General features: G+C 44.7%; 2 protein-coding genes across 3 annotated transcripts; both read left to right on the top strand.

Moving 5' to 3' along the window:
- Positions 1 to 499: 499 nt before the first annotated feature.
- On the top strand, positions 500 to 19,445 carry LOC311230636 (ephrin type-A receptor 2-like). Of its 2 annotated transcripts, none has more exons than XM_084316981.1 (17): positions 500 to 662; positions 1,579 to 1,646; positions 3,581 to 4,220; positions 9,482 to 9,637; positions 12,080 to 12,412; positions 13,321 to 13,448; positions 13,647 to 13,824; positions 14,304 to 14,403; positions 14,689 to 14,741; positions 15,226 to 15,351; positions 15,445 to 15,630; positions 15,972 to 16,033; positions 16,263 to 16,472; positions 16,997 to 17,146; positions 17,478 to 17,671; positions 17,792 to 17,947; positions 18,473 to 19,445. In XM_084316981.1, exons 1-17 carry the CDS (start codon positions 575 to 577, stop codon positions 18,579 to 18,581), a joined length of 2,937 nt encoding a protein of 978 aa, XP_084173107.1. In that variant the 5' UTR covers positions 500 to 574; the 3' UTR covers positions 18,582 to 19,445. The 2 variants fall into 2 exon arrangements, with proteins under 2 accessions (XP_084173107.1, XP_084173106.1); XM_084316980.1 differs by having other exon boundaries at positions 14,301 to 14,403.
- A 601-nt stretch (positions 19,446 to 20,046) lies between these two features.
- LOC311229592 (heat shock protein beta-7-like) lies at positions 20,047 to 21,874 on the top strand (the record flags this gene model as incomplete). The annotated part of the gene is made up of 3 exons (XM_084315667.1): positions 20,047 to 20,122; positions 20,311 to 20,444; positions 21,704 to 21,874. The coding sequence occupies 3 exons, from the start codon at positions 20,047 to 20,049 to the stop codon at positions 21,872 to 21,874; spliced, it is 381 nt and encodes a 126-aa protein (XP_084171793.1).
- Positions 21,875 to 22,956: the final 1,082 nt, after the last annotated feature.

The raw sequence follows: 22,956 nt of genomic DNA, 5'->3' as shown, positions 1-22,956 counted from the left end.
ACGCCTATACGCCATATTTTTTATCTATTTATTACAAGATTTGCACAACATCCCTACCTCATCCTTGCATCTTTGCATTTAACAAAGCTTGCATTTGTACTTTATTGTCTGCATTTTGTACTTCACTTTGTACTTTATTTTTATTGTATATTTTGTACAGTGTTTGACCTTTAACGTTTGAGTGTATGAAGCACAATATCAGGGGGGCTCATACAGAACCAAGCATTTCGCTGTACATTATATGTGACCAATAAAAACGAAACAAAAAAAACAAACGCATATTCTGCATAGCACTTGTTGTCATGTCTACCATTCTTTATCAATGAACAGGTATGATCAGAGGGACTTGGCCACACCTCTCTAGCCTGCCATATTTGGACAAGCACCACATTCCACAAGTGTGAAGGAGGAGCCCATGACGCCACCTGTTTCTCTCAATGGTCTTTCTGCAGCTCGGAGTCCTGCTGCCTCCCAGACACTCAGACAGTATAGTGAGTGATCTCCGAGAAGCTGTGAGGCGGACAGGCGGACAGAACGAGCTTTGGTTACAGATGATTTATTAAAGCGCAGAAACATGGATTTCCGTCGTGTCAAGTTATTTTCCTTTTTCTTTTTCTTTTTATTTATCAATCAAGTATTTATCAGCCTCCAACTGAAAGAACGTAAGTACTTTTCATATCGACACATACTGAGATGGTTACGCGTTTTCTTCCCGCATGGCGCAGGAGGAGAAGTTTGGTATTTTGGGCTGCTATGTGATTTCTTGGTTATTTGGCTTATATATGACTTGGTTAGTAAATGTTTCTTAATTAAACGAATTGGCCAAAGTATATGTTTTGTTTATTAATCTGTAATGGCAGTAGGCCTATCTATATGGCACGAAAAAACTATTCCAGCACAGCCCTATTTTCAACATGACAATGTTTTCACTTAAAAACGGAACAATCTTATTTTAACCATTTTAGTTCTGACGGGTATTTTGATGGGTCTAAATACATATATATTAAGGACATTTTCCGACCCATGAAAGTTGAGCGATATGGGCGATCGGTAACTGTGATGACTAACGTGCCTAACCAGTGGATTTTAACTTTATGTTCGGATTCATTGCTTTCACGCGTCATGCAGTTTAACTAGCAACATTTCTCAGCCATTATTAGACCTAGGTCCTGTATAACACGGGGGACACGGTCAGTGAGATGTTGAATCAGAACGACATGCCTGATTAAACTGTCAAGAGAAGGCATGCCCCAACACCCCCCGTGGAAATTGTTAGAACGAGAGGCGCAGAAAGGTGGGCTCCTTTTTTATTGTAGGATATTATAGAAATCGTTGTGATTCCCAATCATTGAGCAGTCTAAGTACTATATAGTACACAAAATATATTTGACCCAATAGCCACAGAGGTACAGATGAGACGTTAGACAATTTAAAGTATAACTATGATAATCCATGCTGTTTTGCCATTCCTTTATTTATTGACTATTTATGTATCTTATTTGAGCGTTTTGTACCATGTTGGCTTATTTGTGTTTGTTTTTATACATTTTCTACGTGTTTGTATGTGTCTTCCTGTAGAAGTATTGCTGGACATGAAAGCTTCAGGAGGAGAGTTAGGCTGGTTGACCTGGCCATTTGAGCAGGGGGTGAGTATTTATACCTCAGGAGACGTTTTAAAGACGCCTAGACTTCCCAGGTTGTTTTGAGGATCCCCTTCCCCTTCATATTGCTCTGCTGTAAACAGACAGCTTGTTTGTTTGTAAGAATTAGAAGCAGGACTTAATAGTTGTAGGACTATGTTGACTGAATTGCCAAATCTGTCAAATTGTCCCTTGGAAAAAGTATCATGGCAGTTTGATGGTAATTACATTTTTTACCATGATACTGGCCTTTGTATAAACTATTTACTATGGTACTACCCTGGTAAAAGCCATCACTTAAATAATCCCAAGGTTTAATCCAATTTAAACCATGATACCGATGGTAATATGATGGTATTTCCACCCTTTTGTGGTCACCACACCATACCATTATTGTACCACACTACCAAAAAGGATGGAAAATACCATGATACCCTTTTTCACAAGGATGTGTTTCCCACACACAACCATGCAGAAGGGCCATTTGGAAACCGGCGGCCTACCAGAGATTTGTTCATAATTTTTCAGGAAATAACCCATTAAAAAGCATTAAAGCCTTTAAAAAAACGTCACAGCCTAATCGACTAAGAACCAAACCCGACCGACTAACCGACTTGAGAAGGGGGCAGCCCTAATTAGAATAATGACAGAAAGCGTCGCCCTCTGTGTTTATTCCACCAGAATAGCGTTCCGGGAAAGTTGGGAACAAGTGGCAGTTGGAAAATGCAATGCCTTGGCTCTACTCGTGTGTTAGAGAGCTCATACCCTTTCATAATGAAACCGTGAACGCCATTAAAATGTCACGTCTCAAGCTGCATCCCGGCTGCCGGTAACCTACAGGAGTGCGCTCCTCTAAATACCACAAACACACAACAGGTTGTTATCATTCCGATGCTAAACCACAAAAATCTATAGTCACCTATTTTTCTTCTTCTACCCCCCACCCCTCACACTTTAAGAAACGATATAGTAATATGAGAGGATCGGGATTCGGGACAGCTGTGGTGGTAGAATACAAGACATGAGCAAAAGAAAGGAAACTGTGTGTGTGTGTGTGGGACAGCCATCCCTCTATCTATAGTACTGTGGCTTTCCATCTAAATAAAGCAACAGGACGTGGCCAGTTCCAGAGTTCTCGGGCTACTTTTTCTTGTACTTAGTGTACAGATCCAGTTCTCATTGTACTATATAGGATCTCCCCCTCCTTCCCGCCGTCTTCACAATGTTTGACGTTTCTCGTCCGACTTTCCCAAAATTAGGAAAGCATTGGCCTGTTGAAATGGAGATTTTGTGCTGCTTGATAGGCTACAGCAAACATTCCCTGTCGCCTCTTTCCCTCTTAATTCCAGTTAAATTAGATGTGACCCCCTACTTTGATTCCTGAAGTGTGCATTTATTCCAGCCGGGCGTTAAATAAAATCACGTCGGTTAAAACGGGGGCTCTTTAATGTTTCTACCCTGCGAGTTTTTCCATTTCTCCCCTCTATTAAAGCGCCTTAATTACCGCCAATATCACCGCTGTGCCTTTTTGCGCTGAGCTTATAAAGTTCCCTTAACCGTCATAAACGTCGGTTGGTATTCCACAGTAGTACTGCGTTTGTTTCACACACACAGACGTACGCACATGGGCCCTCAGTGTTTTAGTGGAAACCACACACGTTGTGTGAGTGCAGCACATGTCCAGACGTACTCTCTCCTCCTGGTGTGTGGAAAAAAGTAGCAAGTCTCTCTCGCTTCTGCTGTTTGCGGGCCTCCCACACACAGCATGAATTAAGAGTTGTCTCGTCTATAAAACTGGTCCCAGGCGAGAACAAAGCCCCGCGAACCCTACACTTAGTCTCTGGGAAAATCTGCTCTTTCTCCTTTCATTATTGTGCCGTGGTAACACTGACCCTTGCCCCCTTAACCACCCCCCTCCTCTCCTTCTCTCTCCCTTGCAGTGGGAGATAGTCCAGACCGTGGTGAACGGCTCCCTCCTCTATACCTACAGTGTATGTAACATAGACGCTAGCGACCAGGATAACTGGCTACGCACAACTTTCATCCAGCGGCACCCGGGCACCGCTAAGGTCGCCGTAGAGCTCCGCTTCGTGGTGCGAGACTGCAACACCTTCGACGGTGCCTCCCTGGCCTGTAAAGAGACCTTCAACCTGTTCATGGCGGAAGCGGACGCAGACGTGGGCACTAACTTCCGCAAGGGCCAGTTCCACAAAGTGGCCACCATAGCTCCGGACGAGATCACGCGGGGCCGCGGTGCGCTGAAGATCAACCTGGAGACCAGGACTGTCGGGCCTCTGTCCCGCAAGGGCTTTTATCTGGCCTTCCAGGACATGGGAGCGTGCGTGGCACTGCTCTCCGTCAGAGTGTACTACAAGACATGCCCGTCCACGGTCCAGAGCCTTGCCGCCTTCCCGGAGACGGTGGCCGACTCCCTGAGGGAGGTGGAGGGGTCCTGCGTGGAGAATGCGGTCAGTCAGACCACCCCCAGAATCTACTGCTCCACTGAGGGGGAGTGGGTGGTGCCTGTGGGGCAGTGCCAGTGCCGCGCTGGATATGAAGCCAAGGGTGATTCCTGCCAAGGTAAGCGATGCCACAGAGCTCTCAGGTGTGTGCGTGTGTATTTATGTGTGTGGTTGTGGGTGTTATAGGAGCAATAAAAAAAGAATGTCTAACCGCCACTCTGCCAAGCTTTGAGAAATGAGTGCACAGGAATGTTAATTGTAGCCGGTTTGCATGGAGATCTCTCACACACCTCACTAGACAGTTTGTATGGAGATCTCTCACACACAACCAGGCCAGGTAAGGCAGGATTGCGCATAATGTGTGTGTGTGTTCGTAGGGGGGGGGGGTCTAAACTGGTTTGTTTAGTTTTAATTTTGTGGCTATTGCTTCATATAGCACTGGAAAGAAAAGTAGGCTGCTGCAGGTGACCTGGTTGCGGTGGAAATGTATCTCGTTTATGAATCATCTCCGTACCTGTTGGCCAATACATTCTTTCCACTGTGTCTCTATCTCAGGACTTAGGAATGGGGTGGGGTGTGGACAGCAGTTTATGGATGAGGGAAATAGCCAAAGGTGATATTACGGAAAGGTGTGGATGTTGTTTTCAAGGGACCTGAGAGTAATGGGGAGGTTAGATTAACCTAAGTAGCCTTTAACCCTTTCACTACCACACCACCAAAGGGTTAACCCTTTCACCGTGACAATACAGAGGGTTAACCCTTTCACTGCCACACGACAAAGGTTTAACCCTTTCACAACCACACTACAGAAGGTCAACCCTTTTTAACCGTCTGTAGTGTGGTAGTGAAAGGTTAACCTTCTGTAGTGTGGTAGTGAATTTTTTTTTTTATCCACTTTTTCTCCCATTTTCTATATTTTCTCCCACCCCAATTTCGTATCATCCAATTCAACCCTCCCCTGTCACGAACGCTGTTTCTTGCCTCCCACAAGCCGGCTGCAATGTGGACTAAGTCATACATAGCACAAGTCCCCTCCGGTACTTGAGGTAACAGCAGTCGCATCTTTTCACCTGCGCAGCTCGATCTCTCAGTGGCGAGGAGTAACGCGTGGGAGGCTCACGCTGCCCCCGACACTTCCTGATTCTACTGCGCAGGCGCACCAACCGACCTGTAGGAGTCGCTGTCCACAACGCCTGATCCCCCCCCATCAGTTTCCCACCCCCTAATACGGCCAATGTGTATTAGTATGAACGACCAGCTAAACTGAAAGCAATGTGGAGCGCTGGGCTCGAACAGGCGAGCCCAGTGTCTCCGCATTCGTGGCGAGCGCCTTGCCCACTACGCCACGTAGCCGCCCCGTGTGGTAGTGAAAGGGTTAAAGAAAGTATGCAGGGAGATAGCCTTTAAAAAAAGAAAAAGGGTATGTGGGGAAGTTGATATAAAGAAATGAGGCTATGTAAACCAGACATCCATTTCATACCGCCACTATGGTAGATAGGTAGGACTGTTGTGTTGTCGATGTGGCTGGCAAGGAGAATGTCAATAGAGAATACAGCACTGTGTACAGTCACGGACGTGCCTGCGGTGTTCATATTTGCTCTCATTGTTTGTATGGAAGTTGGCCTGTCTCTGGTATTCCGGGGTGTGGTGTGTCGAGCTATCTGGAGGAAACGTGGGAGGAGAGGGTAGAGAGAGAGAGGGGGAGGGCGCTGTAAGCTGGGGATTTCTGAAAGGAATTCCTTCACCGTCACGTCACCTACCGTACTGATTGACTCAGGGAGGGCCGTGTGAACTTGCCAGAAAGAGCACCTGAGTGGCATGTCTTCTCCACACAAGTATTTGTGTGCCTCCGTTGCCACGGATACAAAAAAACCACAGATTACAGGGATGGTTCCGACACGCCTATCACAGGGCCGACTGAGTCAGGCTGTGGTTTATGAGTATATGGTCCCTGGATGGGCCTAGTCACCTTGACTAACAGAGTTGGTTTCAGTTGTTGGAATCTATTTCTATGACTGAGGAATAGTCACCTTGACTAACGGAGTAGGTTTAATTTCTTGGAATCTATTCCTAAGACTGAGACTTGGGAATAGGGAACTGAAAGCGTTTTTCATTCATATTAAGCAGGGCTGGGTATCGAAAAAGAGAATCACGTCGATCATACCCATTAGATACTTGCTAGATAGATTAGATACATTTCCTTTTATAGACACACTTAGCCTAAAAAACATAATTAGGCTATACGTTTGACTATACTAGACATGTTTGAGTTAACACAAATAACATTATTGCCTACAGTATGCATCACTGTTGTATCGGTATCAAACGCAAGATAGTGACATTCTCAAGCGATACCCGGCCCTAATAGTCCGAGTCAGAGTGTGAAATGAACGCTCCACTCCACCCCAGGAGAAGCACTTCAAAGGAGCAGACAGCCAGGAGGAAGGAGGAAGGCACAGCTCTGGAATGTTCCAGACTGTGAGGTTCCTGACCACTGGCAGACACCGAGACAAACCACCTGAAACGGATGCGGGCGGGGAAACCGTGGAGCGGTGAAAGAGGAAATATTAAAGACAGGAACAGAACCTCTGATTCCAAGGTCTGGAGGATGACCTTATTATTAGGATACAGGAAGCATGTTTTGTCACCTCTTGTACAAACACGGTTACCGCATTCGCATTGTAGCCGACATGGCCCGCAATTCACGGCCTTCTGCGCACACTCCTCCTCAACGAGGGTAAAACGTGTGCTTCTCACAGCCACACTGGTTTATTATTACAAGAAAAACTGCCGTCCTAGGCAGCCACGGTGTCTGCGAAGCGGATTTCACTGAGGATTTCGTTTCACATCCACTGTTCCCGACTGTTATGGGAACAAGAATTTGAGGGAGTCGAGAGGAGGAGGAGGAGGAGGAGGAACGCTGACTGATGCAAATAAGCAGGTTGTCCTTGAGTCAGAGGGTGTGGGGAGTGCTAGTCGACAGTTGGCACATGAGGGGTGGTTAGTTCCTTCCGCGGCTGCTTAGTTAGGTGTGGAGTGTAATTTAGTGAAGAGGATTAGTAGACCAACAGGACAGCTGTTAGCCAATGACATCCCCCTCTTTACTCCTCTATGGCCTTTCATCCGCTCGGTAACACACGCAATGAGCTGCCTAATCCATGTTCCCAGTCATTAGAACAACGGGGCTGACACCGACACAAAGAGCCCAAAACAGATTCAATTAACAGATGCACTGGTGCGTAAAACTTGAGTCCCGTTCACATGGGTCCATATTCAAAAGAGAGAACGCGGGACAATTAGGAGCACGGTTTCCGTCAACAAACAAGTAATGAACTGAGACGCTTTTGGAAGCTTAACCCTTTCAGGTGTAGCCTAAAGGGTTTTCTTTCTCAGTAACAGCATCATTAGAATGTTCAGTTCTCTTATTATTATTATTATTATTATTATTATTATTATTATTATTATTATTATTATTATTATTATTATTATTATTATTATTATTATTATTATTATTATTATTATTATTATTATTATTATTATTATTATTATCATCGTATAGGTATCTATGGTGGTATAGATTTAAAATATATTGTCTCATGTTCGTTTCTTCTTTTGTTGGAAAAACAAATAAAAGTTTTAGTAATAAGAAAAAATTAAATAAGAAGAATGTTCAGTTCTCAAAAACTTATTTGTTTAGGACGTGTTCATTCAGTAATTTCTAATTAACTAAACAATTTGTCACAGGTTTACTCTTCTGGTATCTGAATTCATCATATCTAAAGTTCATAACTTATTATGATTGCTCTCACACACACACCGCAGACACAGGCCACTATTCTCCGTGCTGTAGAGATGAATGCAGCATGTTTGTGGCACCACTCTGTCCAATCTCAGAAACAATAGATGAATAGAGCCGAGTCCTTTCTTTGGTTCGTGACAGAGGTCCTGCTGCTCCGGCTCAAGATGAAATGGCCTGGCCCCCTTTTCTTATGCGAAAGGACCCGGCCTATACACACCCCCACACTCCCCAAAGTGACTCCCCAGGGAGAACTTCTGTTGGACCTCCAGACCTTTCCCCCATCCCCCCAAGCCGACCCTCTATTCATCTCCATCCTTCCCTACTCCAACTCCTATTTCTTCTATTGTGGGCGAGAGTTGTAGTGCAAAGGTCCTTCTGCCACGGTGGTTTTCTGAGTAACCCGCCGCCCCGCAGATCCGCGTCTCCTCTCCCCTGGGCCACCAGCCACGAGTGGACCACATTAAAAGAGAGACGACTCCCCGGAGAGAGGGACGGTAGAACGGAGGGAAAGAGACCAGAGAGAGACCAGAGCCACTCGCAATTTCTCAAACCATTCCATTTTCTTTCATGTTTTCTTTTTTTTTGTAAATGTCGCTCTTTTCTCTGATAATGTGTTCTGGTTCCATAAACACAGCGTCACTCTGGCCTCTGGACCTTAGACCTGGCTTCCTCATCCTTTCTCTCTCCAAACTGTTTCACCCGTACATGTTGTCATTTGCAACAACCAGTGGGTGAAAGGAGGAAGAAGGAAAGGCAGGAAGGAAGGAAGGAAGGAAGGAAGGAAGGAAGGAAGGAAGCATGGCCTCTCAGACAGACTTTGCATCCTGGTTTTCTGTCCAATCCACAGTCATTAACCCTTAATACTCTGGAATGGACTTTTTTAAATTTTTTATTCTCTAAGGTCAATTAAAAGACCTTAACACCATCGCCCATATCCAAGCCGCTATTTCCTTTCACAAAAACAACCCATGTGTCGTGCCAGAACACACGATTTGAGTCGATAACAGCAGATAATAGCAGAACTGATTACCTGCTGTATGACTATCTCATACGTGAGATTAGAATTTTGAGAACTGAACCTTCTAACGACAAAGTCACCGTGGCTACCGGCCGCCGAAAGCCATGGAGATTCACCGGAATGTTTGATGTGGTGTTGCTAGGAGACGGCCAGGACTACAATTTATTTCCTGTTTGCGGTGTTCGCTAATCTCAACAACTGGCAGGAAATTAAATATAGTCCGTCCTACAAAAAACCCACATCTGAAAAGGTGTTTCGGTGTTACCCGTTTGATGCCTTCAGTGTGACCTGAGAACAGGACCCCAGGCGAGGAGGACAAGTGTAGGCAAATCACGAGGGAAATCCCATCTCATCCCTTCTTCACATACAAGAGCTCCGTGATTACAGGCTAACCCATAGCAACTGTTTCCTGCTGAGCCGTAGGGGGTGGAACTGATAAGAGACACAATTTCATTGTTAGGAAATGAATCAATCATTCCTTCCTGTGTGTGTGTGTGTGGTGTCCTATGCATGTGCCTACATGTCTGTAATATTATCTAACGCCCTGTCTTGTCTTTCACAGCATGCCAGCCAGGCTACTTCAAGCCATCTGTATCCAGCGAGTTTTGCCGGGTTTGTCCAGATAACACCAAGGTCTCGACGTCTAGCGCCTCCTTGTGTCCGTGCAAGGAAGGATTCTACCGTTCCCCTACGGACCCACCTACATCGGCCTGCTCCGGTAAGAGCCATGTTCACAGTCACTTATATACCTACAGTATGTTGTTCAGTTACATTCAGTCATAATCGACCACTCAGAAGTATCCATCTATGTGTATCCAGCACGTAGAAATGTAATGGATAGAACGGCTACCTCCCATTCAAATGCGCATTCCTGAGCGGTAATCTTTCTGGTACACCTCAAAATGAATGTTTGCTATGGTTGTCATGGAAATCTGTGTTGGTGTACAGCGCAAGTACTACACCTAGAAAGTTGACATGTTACCACGGCAACCAAATCATCACATTCCATTGGTGGTTGTGCCTAACGCCCCCGGCACACCCAACGCGAATGAACACGGACGGACGGACGGACGGGCAACTGCCGCCTCACTTTCACTCCCATGTTAACGGGCGGAGCTGTGCACACTGGCCGCAAGCGGGCGCGCGCCTCGCGGGCGGCAAGCTATCTTTTCCGCTTTGGTTGTCTATCTGTCATATCTGGTTGCCTGTCTGTCTGTTTGTTTGTTTGTTTGTCTATCTGTCTAGTGTCTATATATCTGGTTGCCTGTCTGTCTGTTTGTTTGTCTATCTGTCTATATATCTGGTTGCCTGTCTGTCTGTCTGTTTGTTTGGCTATCTGTCTATATATCTGGTTGCCTGTCTGTCTGTTTGTTTGTCTATCTGTCTATATATCTGGTTGCCTGTCTGTCTGTCTGTCTGTCTGTTTGTTTGTTTGGCTATCTGTCTATATATCTGGTTGCCTGTCTGTCTGTTTGTTTGTCTATCTGTCTGTCTGTTTGTTTGTTTGGCTATCTGTCTATATATCTGGTTGCCTGTCTGTCTGTTTGTTTGTCTATCTGTCTGTCTGTTTGTTTGTTTGGCTATCTGTCTATATATCTGGTTGCCTGTCTGTCTGTCTGTTTGTTTGTTTGTCTATCTGTCTATATATCTGATTGCCTGTCTGTCTGTCTGTTTGTTTGTTTGGCTATCTGTCTATATATCTGGTTGCCTGTCTGTCTGTCTGTTTGTTTGTTTGTCTATCTGTCTATATATCTGGTTGCCTGTCTATCTGTTTGTTTGTTTTGCTATCTGTCTATATATCTGGTTGCCTGTCTGTCTGTCTGTTTGTTCAGCCAAACCATTGATAATGTAGTTTTATAGTGGCGTAGGAATCCGTCTGAAGAACAGTGGGCCTAGAATCTAGTCTCTGAAGGAACACTATCATGAAGCCAACTGGCCCCTGTAAATGTCCTAACCCAACCCCCTCCAATGTACAGTAAATGACCAAGTATGGTTTTGTCAATATTCCAATGTACAGTTTTGCTTGTACAGTTGTACAGTGTCCCCCCCCCCCCCATGCCTGGCCTGACACGTGAAAGTCCAATAGTTGTGAGAACTGAGAAGTAAACATAGAAATACCCGAAAGAGAGAGAGAGACAGAGAGAGAGAGGGGGGGGGGAGAAAGAGGGGGGGGGGGGTAGAGAGGGAGAGGGGGGGAGAAAGAGGGGGGGGGATAGAGAGGGGGCGAGAAAGAGGGGGGGGAGATAGAGGGAGGGAGAGAGAGAGAGCGAGAGGGAGAGAGAGAGGGGGGGGGAGAAAGAGGGGGGGATAGAGAGGGGGAGAGAGAGAGAGAGAGGGGGGGGGGAGCGATAGAGAGAGAGGGAGAGAGAGAGAGAGAGAGGGGGGAGCGATAGAGAGAGCGAGAGGGAGAGAGAGAGCTCATGCTGCTGCTGCTGGGAATTCCTTTGGTTCTATGGAGGGCTCCGCGCTGCAGTCTGTCGTCCGCCCGCTCTGAAGTCGGAGTTTGGTGTGCCAGGCCAGGCGCGCGATCTCGCACGGAACCCACGCGGAAACTTTGTGCGCGTTGTATGTGCCCGGGGCGTAACATTCTGGCTTTTTTTTTAACATCTGATTTCCAAAATGTTAAAGGGGAACTATTTTACTATTTCTTTCACTATTTGGGCAATTTTACACGATGCCTGTGAGTCTATGGAACCCCTCTGTAAGGTTTTTTTTTCCAAAAAATGCATTGTTTTGTATTTCTAATCAAGTACTCAAAAACAGCATTTTTCTACCTCAAGATCTTAAGCCATTTGAGGCTGGGCTCCAACCACTGTGTGGCCTGGTGGCAACTGCCACACCAACTGCCACATTATTATGCAGCTGAGAAACCTCTGACATCACAGATATGCTCATTTTCAGATGACTCAGTTCAGTGAGGGTGAATATTGTGAGAGGAGAATTGGAAGAATGCGCCAATATGAGAATTAGAGACATAGATCCTATTAATATAAGTCCACATAGCTAGGAAACAATGCTAAACACTGAAAAAGGCCATTTATATGATAGTTCCCCTTTAAGGAAATGACTGCGGTACACTAGTGAAGGGCTTCTCCATCCATTCACAAGTCCTACAGTCTGACATCATCCACTAACCGCCGTGTCGTGCGTTCCTTCACAGCCCCACCAAGTGCCCCCCGTGACCTGGCCTCCGCCACCCTGTCGGCAGAGGGCAGGCTGCAGCTGTCCTGGAGCCCTCCCCTGGTGACAGGGGGCCGCGGTGACCTCACCTACAGCGTGGTGTGTGAGCGCTGCGACGGGGCCCTGTGCTTGCCCTGCGGCGAGAAGATCCGCTTTGAGCCGGGCCCTGCCGGCCTGCAGGACACCTCGGTCGTGGTCGGCGACCTGGATTCTCACCTCAACTACACCTTCACCGTGGAGGCGCACAGCGGGGTGTCTCAGTACAGCAGCCGGAAGCCCGTCTCCACCCTCACCACCGCTCTCCGCTACACAGGTTAGCTCCAGCGCACTTAGAAATCATGTTTCTTATGCAATCGTGTGGTAAGGGTTTGATATTTTACATGATGATTTTTATTTGATAATATATGATATCCGTGATTGGTGTAGTGTAGAAGTGGTTGTATCACAGAAAAGTATTATACTATATATATAATATGTCTATACTACTATGCACTGTAGCACACAAGTTCGACACTGTTTGACGAACAATACTACTTACCCTTAGCTGCCAGAGTTGTACCCTTCCTGCTGACTTGTTGTACAGAACTTGTAAGTCGCTTTGGATAAAAGCGTCAGCTAAATGACTAAATGTCAATGTATAATGGAGTAATTCAACGTTGGCCTCAGGGCCGGCCCAAGCCTTTATGGGGCCCTAGTCAAATAATTTGTGAGGGGGTGTTTTGCGTTGTCTGGCACTTTACCTCTTAATCTCTTTGTCTTTCCCTTTGAAACGTTGCATACATTCCTTTGCATAAATTCAAATAAAAAAATATTTGCACAATGCAAATTAATTTAGAGAACATAGATAATAAAGCTACAGATGAAAGGAACCTGCCAACATGGTAATAGTAATATTCAAAATTCAAACACAATGCATAGGAAGCAACATTCACACACATACAGCTCCAGAGCTACTGTGTTTTATATTTTTTGTGTACCTTGTTTTGCTTGTATCCTGTTTTTTTAAAACTGTATTATTGTATTGATTTAAAAATAAATTGTCCTAAACTAAAAGAAGAAAAAAAAACGTGGGGGGCCCCCTGGTGGCCCTACGCAGGTGTTCAGTTCGCTTGTGCGTGTCAAGTTGGCCCTGGTTGGACTGTTTGCATTACATAGTCTTGCTTTGTCAAATGTACATTCACACCCTATTATTATATCCCTCCTTCCTCCGACCACCATCAGATCCTCCCAAAGTGACGTTGATCCGTCTGGATGAGCGCAGCCCCACCAGCCTCTCTCTGTCCTGGGCCCCGTCTCGCCGCTCTCCCGCCCACATCAGCCACCGCTATGAGCTCATGTACCGCAGAAAGGTAGGACTGGACCCATCCCATTTAATATATATATAATATATATATTTTTTTTAACTAAATTCATCCACTCTTTTCACCATCCAGGCTATCATTGTTGACATTGACGGATGGATAGATGGAGGGAGAAAGAGAGATAGACAGATCACTAGGGAGATAGACATACAGATACCTAATGTCCTTTTCTTTGTCCCTTGGCAGGAGGCTGACAGTGAGAGTGATGTCACCACATACACAGTTCTGGTTCTGGAGAAGAGCTTGGTCCAGATCAGCGAGCTCTCCCCGGACACCGCCTACATGTTCAGGGTCCAGGCTCTGAGTGCAGAGGGCAACCCCGGCAGCTACAGCATGGAGCACGAGTTCTGGACGTTACCGTTGGGTAAGAGCTAGCGTAGAAATACCTAGCATAGTGAAAATGGAATAGTGTTGTCTCGGTGCTCAACTATAATGTCTTTAAGATTTGATAAAGGTTCATTCTGGTTGTTTTCAACCTAGAGAGCTTGTTTTTATATCACCTGTCATCACACCGATCGATTCTGAGCAAAAGTCTTTGTCGATTTGACCACGGATGAATGGGTTGTTTTTGTCTGGGTGCTCAAGTTGGTTGCAGCCTTTCTGGCTGGAAACAACCAAAGAACAACTTGAGTGCCCAGAAATAAAACAACTCGCCCATACCGTCATTCAATCGATGAGATTTTAGACATCATTTGGTTGGAATCGACCTATATGACACCAGATGATAGAGAAAGAAAAAGTAAGTAAGTAAAAAGTAAGAATCTAGTAACCACGACTTCAGCCTTCACGTTGGATCGTGTAGCTCAGCGTACTGACCTGCTGATTGTGTTGTCCGTCCAGCAGAGCCTCAGATCCAGAACAACTCCACGGTGGTGCTGGGGGCCGTGGTGGGAGGAGCCGTGATGCTGCTCGTGGTGGTGGTGGTTTTGCTGCTGCGTAAACGGTGTGTAACAACCCCTCCTCGCATCCGTCCACACCGCCCGTGCACGTGTGTGTGTGTGTGTGTGTGTTTTGAAATAAATGCAGTCTCCAACCGTGTGATTACATACCACGCAGGCCCAAGTAAATTGAGGCTATTCTGCATTGATGTCTTGCGGAGGGTTTATCAGTAATAGTCAGTGTCGCTGTTGAAAAGCCACCCTGGTCGTTGGAGAGGAAGACCATTACTTAGATGGCAGCACATGATATTTAGCCCTGTAGTAATTCTGGATATCCCCCCCCCCCCCAGGAGACTGAACTCTCGTGGCAGAGGAGGACCAGAAGATCCATACTTCGTCACAGGTAACCACAGCATCCATCCATACAATGTGGAAGCAAACTATATTCCGGTCTCATCTGAGATCAAGCGGGATGGGTAGCTGACCGCATCACTATCTGGCCTAAAAGCAGGAGTGGCCATTGAGCTGCTGCTGCTCACGCGCATTGAATCAGTTTATCCCATCATCTGGGGTCACAGTGCTGGGTATCAGTGAGTGCATTCCTGCTTCTGGCACTGAGACCCAGCGGATGGATTAAATATATTAAGTCCGCATGAACAGAGGCTCTGTGGTGCTGCTCATGACCATTGATCTTTTGGTTGTGGTTACACATCTTCCTTCCCTTGGAAGACCTACAGTATAGCACGCTGAGCAGCCCCCTCCCTAGTCTTCCTATTATAACTTCAATCTATGCCAGTGCAACAGTCCATCTAAAACCATTATGTTACCCTGGAACCGTTGCCGTGACCATACATTGTCTAATAATCTCATCGTCGTTCCCTCCTCAGACCAGCTGAAGCCTCTGAAGACATATGTCGACCCACACATGTACGAGGATCCCAACATTGCCATCATGAAGTTCGCCACAGAGATTCAACCCACTGCCATCACTAAACAAAAAGTCATTGGTGCAGGTAGGATTTTGCGACTGTATATTCCATTCTTATTATTGCACAAGAACCACAGGGCTGTGATTCACCGCTTCTCTCTGGTTTCTGATGACGCAGGAGAGTTTGGCGAAGTGTACCGCGGGGTGATGAAGTCTCCGGGGCGGGGAGAGGTGGCGGTGGCTGTCAAAACCCTGAAGCCAGGGTACGCAGAGAAGCAGAGGCAGGACTTCCTCAGCGAGGCCAGCATCATGGGACAGTTCTCCCACCAGAACATCATTCGTCTGGAGGGAGTCGTCACTAAATGTGAGTCCTCAACTCGGACACGACGTGGAGAGATGTTACATTAGTTGAACCCTTCAGATGAAGAACTATACACGTCATTTTTGTTTTTTTTGGACAGCTTATGTATTTGCAGCTGTGAAGTCAATCCAAATCACTGTGGTATATCACCAGAAAGTACTTGAAAGTATTGTCTTTAACTGAATGAACACAACACTCCAACTTACCATCTTAAGATAATTTGAAGACATAGTTAATCTGAAGGTTTCAAATGGAGTTTGTCTGAAGTGTTCATTGTGGTCTTTCTATCAAGATACCTCTTCCTTTTCTCATGAATTAAATCATTTCCCCCTTTTTGTTTTCAGTCAAACATGCCATGATTGTGACAGAGTACATGGAGAACGGCGCTCTCGACATCTACCTACGGGTAAGTGCACTTACAGTGTTTTGTTGTTAATGGACCTTTGACTTCAACACCGTCACGCAGTATACATGCTTTTATTGTATTGACTGTGCAATTAACATTTACATTACATTTAGTGTAAAACAAACTCTCTCTCAGGGGCAATAGAGGTTTTATTTATTCATTTACTAGAGTTTTAAGCACGTGAACTAAAGTCAGAGACACTAATTATACTCGTACATTTTCTCTCCAGGACCACGACGGGGATATTCCCTCGTACGAGCTGGTGGGCATGATGCGCGGCATCGCTGCCGGCATGAAGTATCTTTCAGACATGAACTACGTCCACCGCGACCTGGCGGCAAGGAACGTCCTGGTGAACAGCAACCTGGAGTGTAAAGTGTCTGACTTCGGCCTGTCGCGTGTGCTGGAGGACGACCCTGAGGGAACCTACACGACCAGCGTGAGTCTTTAAACGCCACGTACATCTCTGAACCGCGTTGGATAACAGGGAAGCACCAAAAGATCAGATATCAAGACAATTCCCACCAATACTAAAATATGCTATGAGTCATGTTTAACATATCAGAAATCAAAGCAACGCCACTAGATTTTCTGCCTTTTTGGGTGTGGAAGCATGTTACTGTAGATCTGTTATGGAGACAAATTTTATTATATCTTGTTTTTGTCCAATGACCCCATGCAGTCAAAGTCTATACTATTCAGTACAGATATTATTATTATTATTTAGTACTTGATACCTAAAGTTTAGGAGTCAGAATCAGTATCGGCAGTGAAAAAAAGTAGTATTGGTGTATCTCAAATGTTGGACGGCGATAGGAACATTTAATTCAACCCCGTGGGACTAATAAAAGGCCCAGTCGCTCTCAAGTGTACGACCATCTTAACTGTTGCCCTTTCTGAGCCTTGTTTTTCCACTCCCGCCATCCGTTAAAACATGATTTGTTTATGTTCCTCCATTATCAGGGAGGGAAAATCCCCATTCGCTGGACTGCCCCGGAGGCCATCGCCTATAGGAAGTTCACGTCAGCCAGCGACGTGTGGAGCTTCGGCATAGTCATGTGGGAGGTCATGGCCTTTGGAGAGCGACCTTACTGGAACATGAGCAACCATGAGGTACGTTTTTCTTCCTGTCAAATGCCCCATTCGCTCCTCGTCTGTAGGGGAAATGAAAGACGTGGCCTAGGTCAACACGAGGGGCCTCTAGTGTAGAGCCACGGCAGGGTTTGTGTCGGGTGGGTGTTTGAAAATAACGCCCCCCCGGGCCTTAACAGTTCCCACATAGTCCTCTTAATAAAACTGTCCCTGTCCATGTATGAATAACACACAGCGCACATTTCCCCTGTTAGCGTGTTGAAACAGTAGCGGGTGACTTGAATACTCCCATAAATATCATTTGAACAAAAAGCACCGCCTTAACGCCGCCAACCTCCTCCTCTTGCCACAGGTGATGAAGGCTATCAACGAGGCCTTCAGGCTCCCCGCTCCGATGGACTGCCCGTCCGCCATTTACCAGCTGATGCTCCAGTGTTGGCTGCACGACCGCTCCAAGCGCCCGCGCTTCCAGGACATCGTCAACATCCTGAACAAGCTGCTCCAAAGCCCTGAGTCGCTGAAAACCATCGCCGACTTTGATCCGCGGTAGGTTTTTTTTAACGATAGAAACCGGTTCCTCCTCAAAACGCAAATACCCCCCCACCGTGGGTAGAGTGAAGAGCGAATAACGAGCCTCTACTTTCTTCCTTCTCTCTCTCCCCGCAGAGTGTCCATCCGCCTGCCCAGCACGAGCGGCGGAGACGGCACCATGTTCAAGTCGGTGCCAGAGTGGCTGGAGTCCATCAAGATGCACCAGTACAGCGAGAGCTTCGCCTGCGCTGGAATTACCACCATGGAGCAGGTGGTCGCCATGAGGCACGAGTAAGTGCACATATGTCGGCTTTACCACAATGCCGTCTGCTTATCTGGCGCGTTGCCACGTTGGCCACAGAAGAGGGCATTGAGATCTCGGGCTCAACATGTGTTCTCCCGACATCCTGAGGGAAGGAATTTTACAGTCGTGTGTCATTCTTATCATTCATTCTCCACTGCCCCGCCCTTAGGGGGGGTTCCATTGTACTCCCCTTAGCCTAAACATATAACGGGGGAGGATGAGTAATACACAGGGAGTATGCCATCGTGTGTTTTCACTAGTTCAGTTCAAAGGAGCATTCGTCATCAGTGATTCTAAAAAAAAAAAAAAAAAAAAAAAAAAAAAAAACAGACACTTTCCCATCCCCTACTTGCTTTAGGCTTATTTTTATTCTTATTCGTGACTTTGTTTTTGTCTACCTAAATGTTTACTGTTTACTGTAGTGCCAAATTTCCCTCTGGATGAATAAAGTATTTCTATTCTACTCTATTCTATTTAACTTAACCTTTCTAAACTCTCTTTTCATTTCTCAGGGACATTAGGAACATCGGCGTGCGGTTGCCAGGTCACATGAAGAGGATAGCCTACAGCATCCTGGGCCTCAAAGACCACACCAGCTCACTCAGTGTGTTTGCCGTGTGACCTCAAAGCATTCCACCGAACCAAGCCTGCACTGACCAGACCAGACCGCGCCATTTCACTGACTCAACGGAGGGAGAGGACAGACGGGAGGGGTCAACCCACGACTGAACTAATAATGCCTTTATTTGGCATGTGAGTGTGGCATGACTGAAGAAGAGGACCCCCCCCCCCCCCCCTCAAATCCCCCCCGAGACACTCGGAAAAGACTTTGAGATCGAACATACCGAAGTACTTGATGACAACAGATGCGGTGGGAAATGATGTATAGTGTAAAAAAATAAATACTTTTATAGGCTACTAGTGAACATAAACGTGTAATGTAATATAGGAAATAAAAGCCTTAAAAAATAAGTAAGTGTGAAACCTGAGATAAGGGAGGACTGCTTTGCTTTGTATTTATGACCCGACTGGAAGTCTTAAAAGCAAGGGCCTGTTTGGGGCACTCCAGGACTAAGGGACTACCTCTTTGAGCACTCACTTCTTCTCTTAAACGTGACTTTCGGACCCCCAAAATGGTTTTGTGGGGTTTTGTACATACATTTTTTTAAGAATTTGATAAACGAGAGTCACTCCACTCAGGGCAACGGATCAGATACCTTTTTATTTTTTATTTAAGATTGGTAGTTTCTGTACGTCTGCATACCTTTCGCCTCATGTACTTATATGTTTTCTTTAAGTCGTTTTGTTTTTAAAAGAGTTTGTTTACTCTCCACCTTGTCTTACTACAAAACAATGTTCCCTTTATTATTTAATATTTATTTTTTATGTCCTATTTATGTCATTTAGTTTCTAATGGGTCGTAACACTGATCTGGCACATGTTTGAAATGTCTACTATGTATTGCTCCTTTTTCAATAAATCAGTGACGCCTTACGAATGAATCGCCTCCTTTTTCATACAGTGAGCTAACTTGCTTGATCATCACCGGCGGTGACTACCACGGGAGTTTGGAATGTAGCGTTTCCATGCAACACTGACCTCATATTGTGAATAATCTAGTCGTGCAAAATAACCCCCCCCCTCCCAATTTTCATTTGTGGTTGATCATTGTGATCGCGTTTTTTTCCTGATCATCTGTATATGAGTCTTAGTCTCCGCTCGCACACCACAACGTGTATTCTGTATCTAATGTTCTATGGTCATTTGGCACATTTCGAAAGGCTACTTCTGAATGTGAGCAATGGCGTTGTGACAGCTATGACCTCCTAGTTACATCTCTAGCCTGATAAATATAGCCTACTCCTCTTCATAAAAACATTTCCACACCCCGTCTCACACCCGCCGACTACAATCCCGCATCCCCACAGTATAAAAAGCGGAGTGGGTTTATGTGATGGTGACATTTTAGGAGAGAGAACTAAGGGACAGAGACTTTGAAAGACAGAGGCTGCTCACAGATCGATAACCAGTTGTACTCTGTGCATAACGGGGGGGAAAATCCACCCTTACCGCATGTAAAAGAAGAATGGCCTCTATGGAGAAACCTCAAGGGATTCCTGAAGACTCTGGATCGCCATGTCGGCTGAATACTACATTCCCAGGTCAGTTGAGCTGATACACAGGTTTCACAAGTGGAGAAACATGTAATTGAATTCATCAGTGTAACCATCCTAAAGAAAAAAAGAAAATGTCAACAAAACAATATAATATCACAAATCGGACACTGTATATTGACTGTATGCCGGTTAAAGAGAGTAGCCCAACAGAGTTGTGGTTGTGACTGTTTCAGGTCACTCATTTCCTACAGGAAGGGTTGAGACGATAGGGAATATATTCCAGTTCATGCTAGATGTGAGTGAATTCCCTCCAGAGGCCGTCATCATCACATCCACCAATAACCTCATAGGAGTCCATGCTGAGAAGGTAAGCAGCAGCACACACCATATATATATATATAACTAGATGGTGCAAGGCGGAGTCTCCAGCGTAGTTCACCGGTGGCCATCTTGTCACAGGCAGTACACCCACTCATAACATGAATGTCTATGGTGCATGTACTATTGAAATAACCATAGCTTGCTAAATTTTCAACCGATTTACAAACGGTTTGGTTTATTACAAACATAAAATTTTGGTTTGGTTTATTACAGACATGTTGAAATAATTTTCATATGAAAGTCCATTATAAGTATGCAGTATGATAACTACATCTCTGACGTTTATAACAAACCAAACCGTTTGAAAATCGGTTGGAAATTTTGCAAGCTATGGTTATTTCAATAGTACATGCACCAATGCACCATAGAGATTCATGTTATGAGTGGGCGTGCTGCCTGTGGCAAGATGGCCACCATGTGGGGTGAGTCATCTAGCCTTTATGTCTATGGCACACACTACTACACACTAGGCCTATATAGCTCAGACATTACAGTATTACCTGTTGACGGCAGCGGTGGAAAATATTACTCAAGTACTGCATTCAAATACAATTTTGAGGTACTTTTCTTGAGTATGTTCATTTTCAGGAACTTTACACTTTTACTCCACTACATTTCAAAGTAAATATTGTACTTTTTACTCCACTACATTTATCTGAACCCATTAGTTACTAATTACTTTGAAGACATTTTTTGCATAAATTGATGAAGATTAAGTACTTTAAAATGTTAAACCAGCAATCCTAAAGAGGACATAATCAGAGCAGCATAACTGGACCACTTTAACTTCAACTTCAGATGTCAATAGATCGAGGATTGAATGAATTAATGAATGACTGAATCCCAGGCATGCACTGAATGTCATATAAAATATACTTTTACTTGCGATACTTAAGTACATTCAATATCAAATACTTCTCAACTTAGATTAGTAGAACTAAGAATCTCAGTGCTTGAGAACGTTCACTTTTAAAGAGCAGACATTCATGCTGGTTCTGCCAGCTTCTTAAAAAGTTATGTGTATCCTGAAAGTAGTGCATCTTCAACATATCATGTTTTGTATGGAAACAAAAAAAACACAAGTACAAAGTTAGATATTTTCTTTGGAATAAAAGTATAGTTCTCTAAAATGGAAATACTCAACTTAAGTACAGAACTTGTGTAAAAGTATCATGTTGGTGTAGTGTTGGTGTACTTTCAGCCCTTGCACCATTATACTTTGATTACCCCTTCTGTTGTTAATAGTTGGCAGAAGATGGCTCAGTCACACACACCTTTGCCCACAAATGCAAGTTACCAGTGGATGTGGACGCCACGTCAGTGACCTCATCAATAGGAAGTGACGGGACGTTGACTGTCAGAGCTCGCAGGGCCCTGGCCCAAGAGGGACATCCTCAAGAAAAGATAATAGCCTAATCTCTCTCTCTCTCTCTCTCTTTCTCTCTCTCTCTCTCTCTCTCTCTCTCTCTCTCTCTCTCTCTCTCTCTCTCTCTCCTCTCTCTCTCCTCTCCTCTCTCTCTCTCTCTCTCGCTCTCTCTCTCTCTCTCTCTCTCTCCCTCTCTCTCTCTCTCTGCCTGGGAAATTAAGGCGAGACAGCCTATATGTGAATAGGCAAATTATTATCTTTTGGTAAATTTTTAGATTATTTTATATTTTGTTTCCTTACATGTCTTATTTCAAACTAGTGGCAATAAAATATAAAAAACACACAATTAGTTATTTATTTTATTTCATTTAGTCTGATTGTGTCCATAAATCACAATTACAATACAGAACTTTGAGGGCATTTTCCCAAAAATGAATTTGTATGCATTTTTCTTACACGTAAGAGATTAAATTATCCATTTCCCTAGCACCTACACACACCATACTTTCCACATTTCTTCCTATATATCCTGCTTCTTGATATATCATTCATAGCCTGATTTATAGTACATTTATACAAAAAACCTGACAAATTATTTTTTTTATGAAAAAAGTCCATTGTGTTATGTGTTAACATAATGATTTTTTTTTATTATCTGGGATCATCCAATGTTGGTGATTATTTTCCTGGCGATAGATGCAAATTAGCGCATATTTAATTAGGTAATGTCTATTTTGCAAATATAAACATAAAATCTCAAAAAACGTACAACAAATTTTTTTCTTACTTGTTATGTACACAACTGGGAAAGTTTCATAGTGATATCTATTAAAATGTTTTTTTTGCCTATTCACCTAGGCTGTCTCGCCTTAAATTAAAATGTATCAAAACAACGTATCATTTTCTTGTATCTGTCATTTCTTAAAATGTGCAAAGTTTAATTTGAGTGTTGTAAACCCCCTATAGTTCTGCCAACCAGCTAGTCACCCTGGCCCCAGCAAACTGGGATGCTTAACCTATAGAATGATCCTATACAAAAAAGTACCATGGTACTAGCCATTGTTTCAACCATTGACCATGGTACTGCCATGATAAAACTCACCGCCATAGTAGCCTACCACTTTTGTATTGT

Source organism: Notolepis coatsorum, assembly GCF_963971535.1.
Source record: "Notolepis coatsorum genome assembly, chromosome: 6".
In the NCBI taxonomy this organism is placed as follows: Eukaryota; Metazoa; Chordata; class Actinopteri; order Aulopiformes; family Paralepididae; genus Notolepis; species Notolepis coatsorum.
Note: the sequence above shows the minus strand (reverse complement) of the source record. Positions and strands in the feature narration are given on the sequence as shown.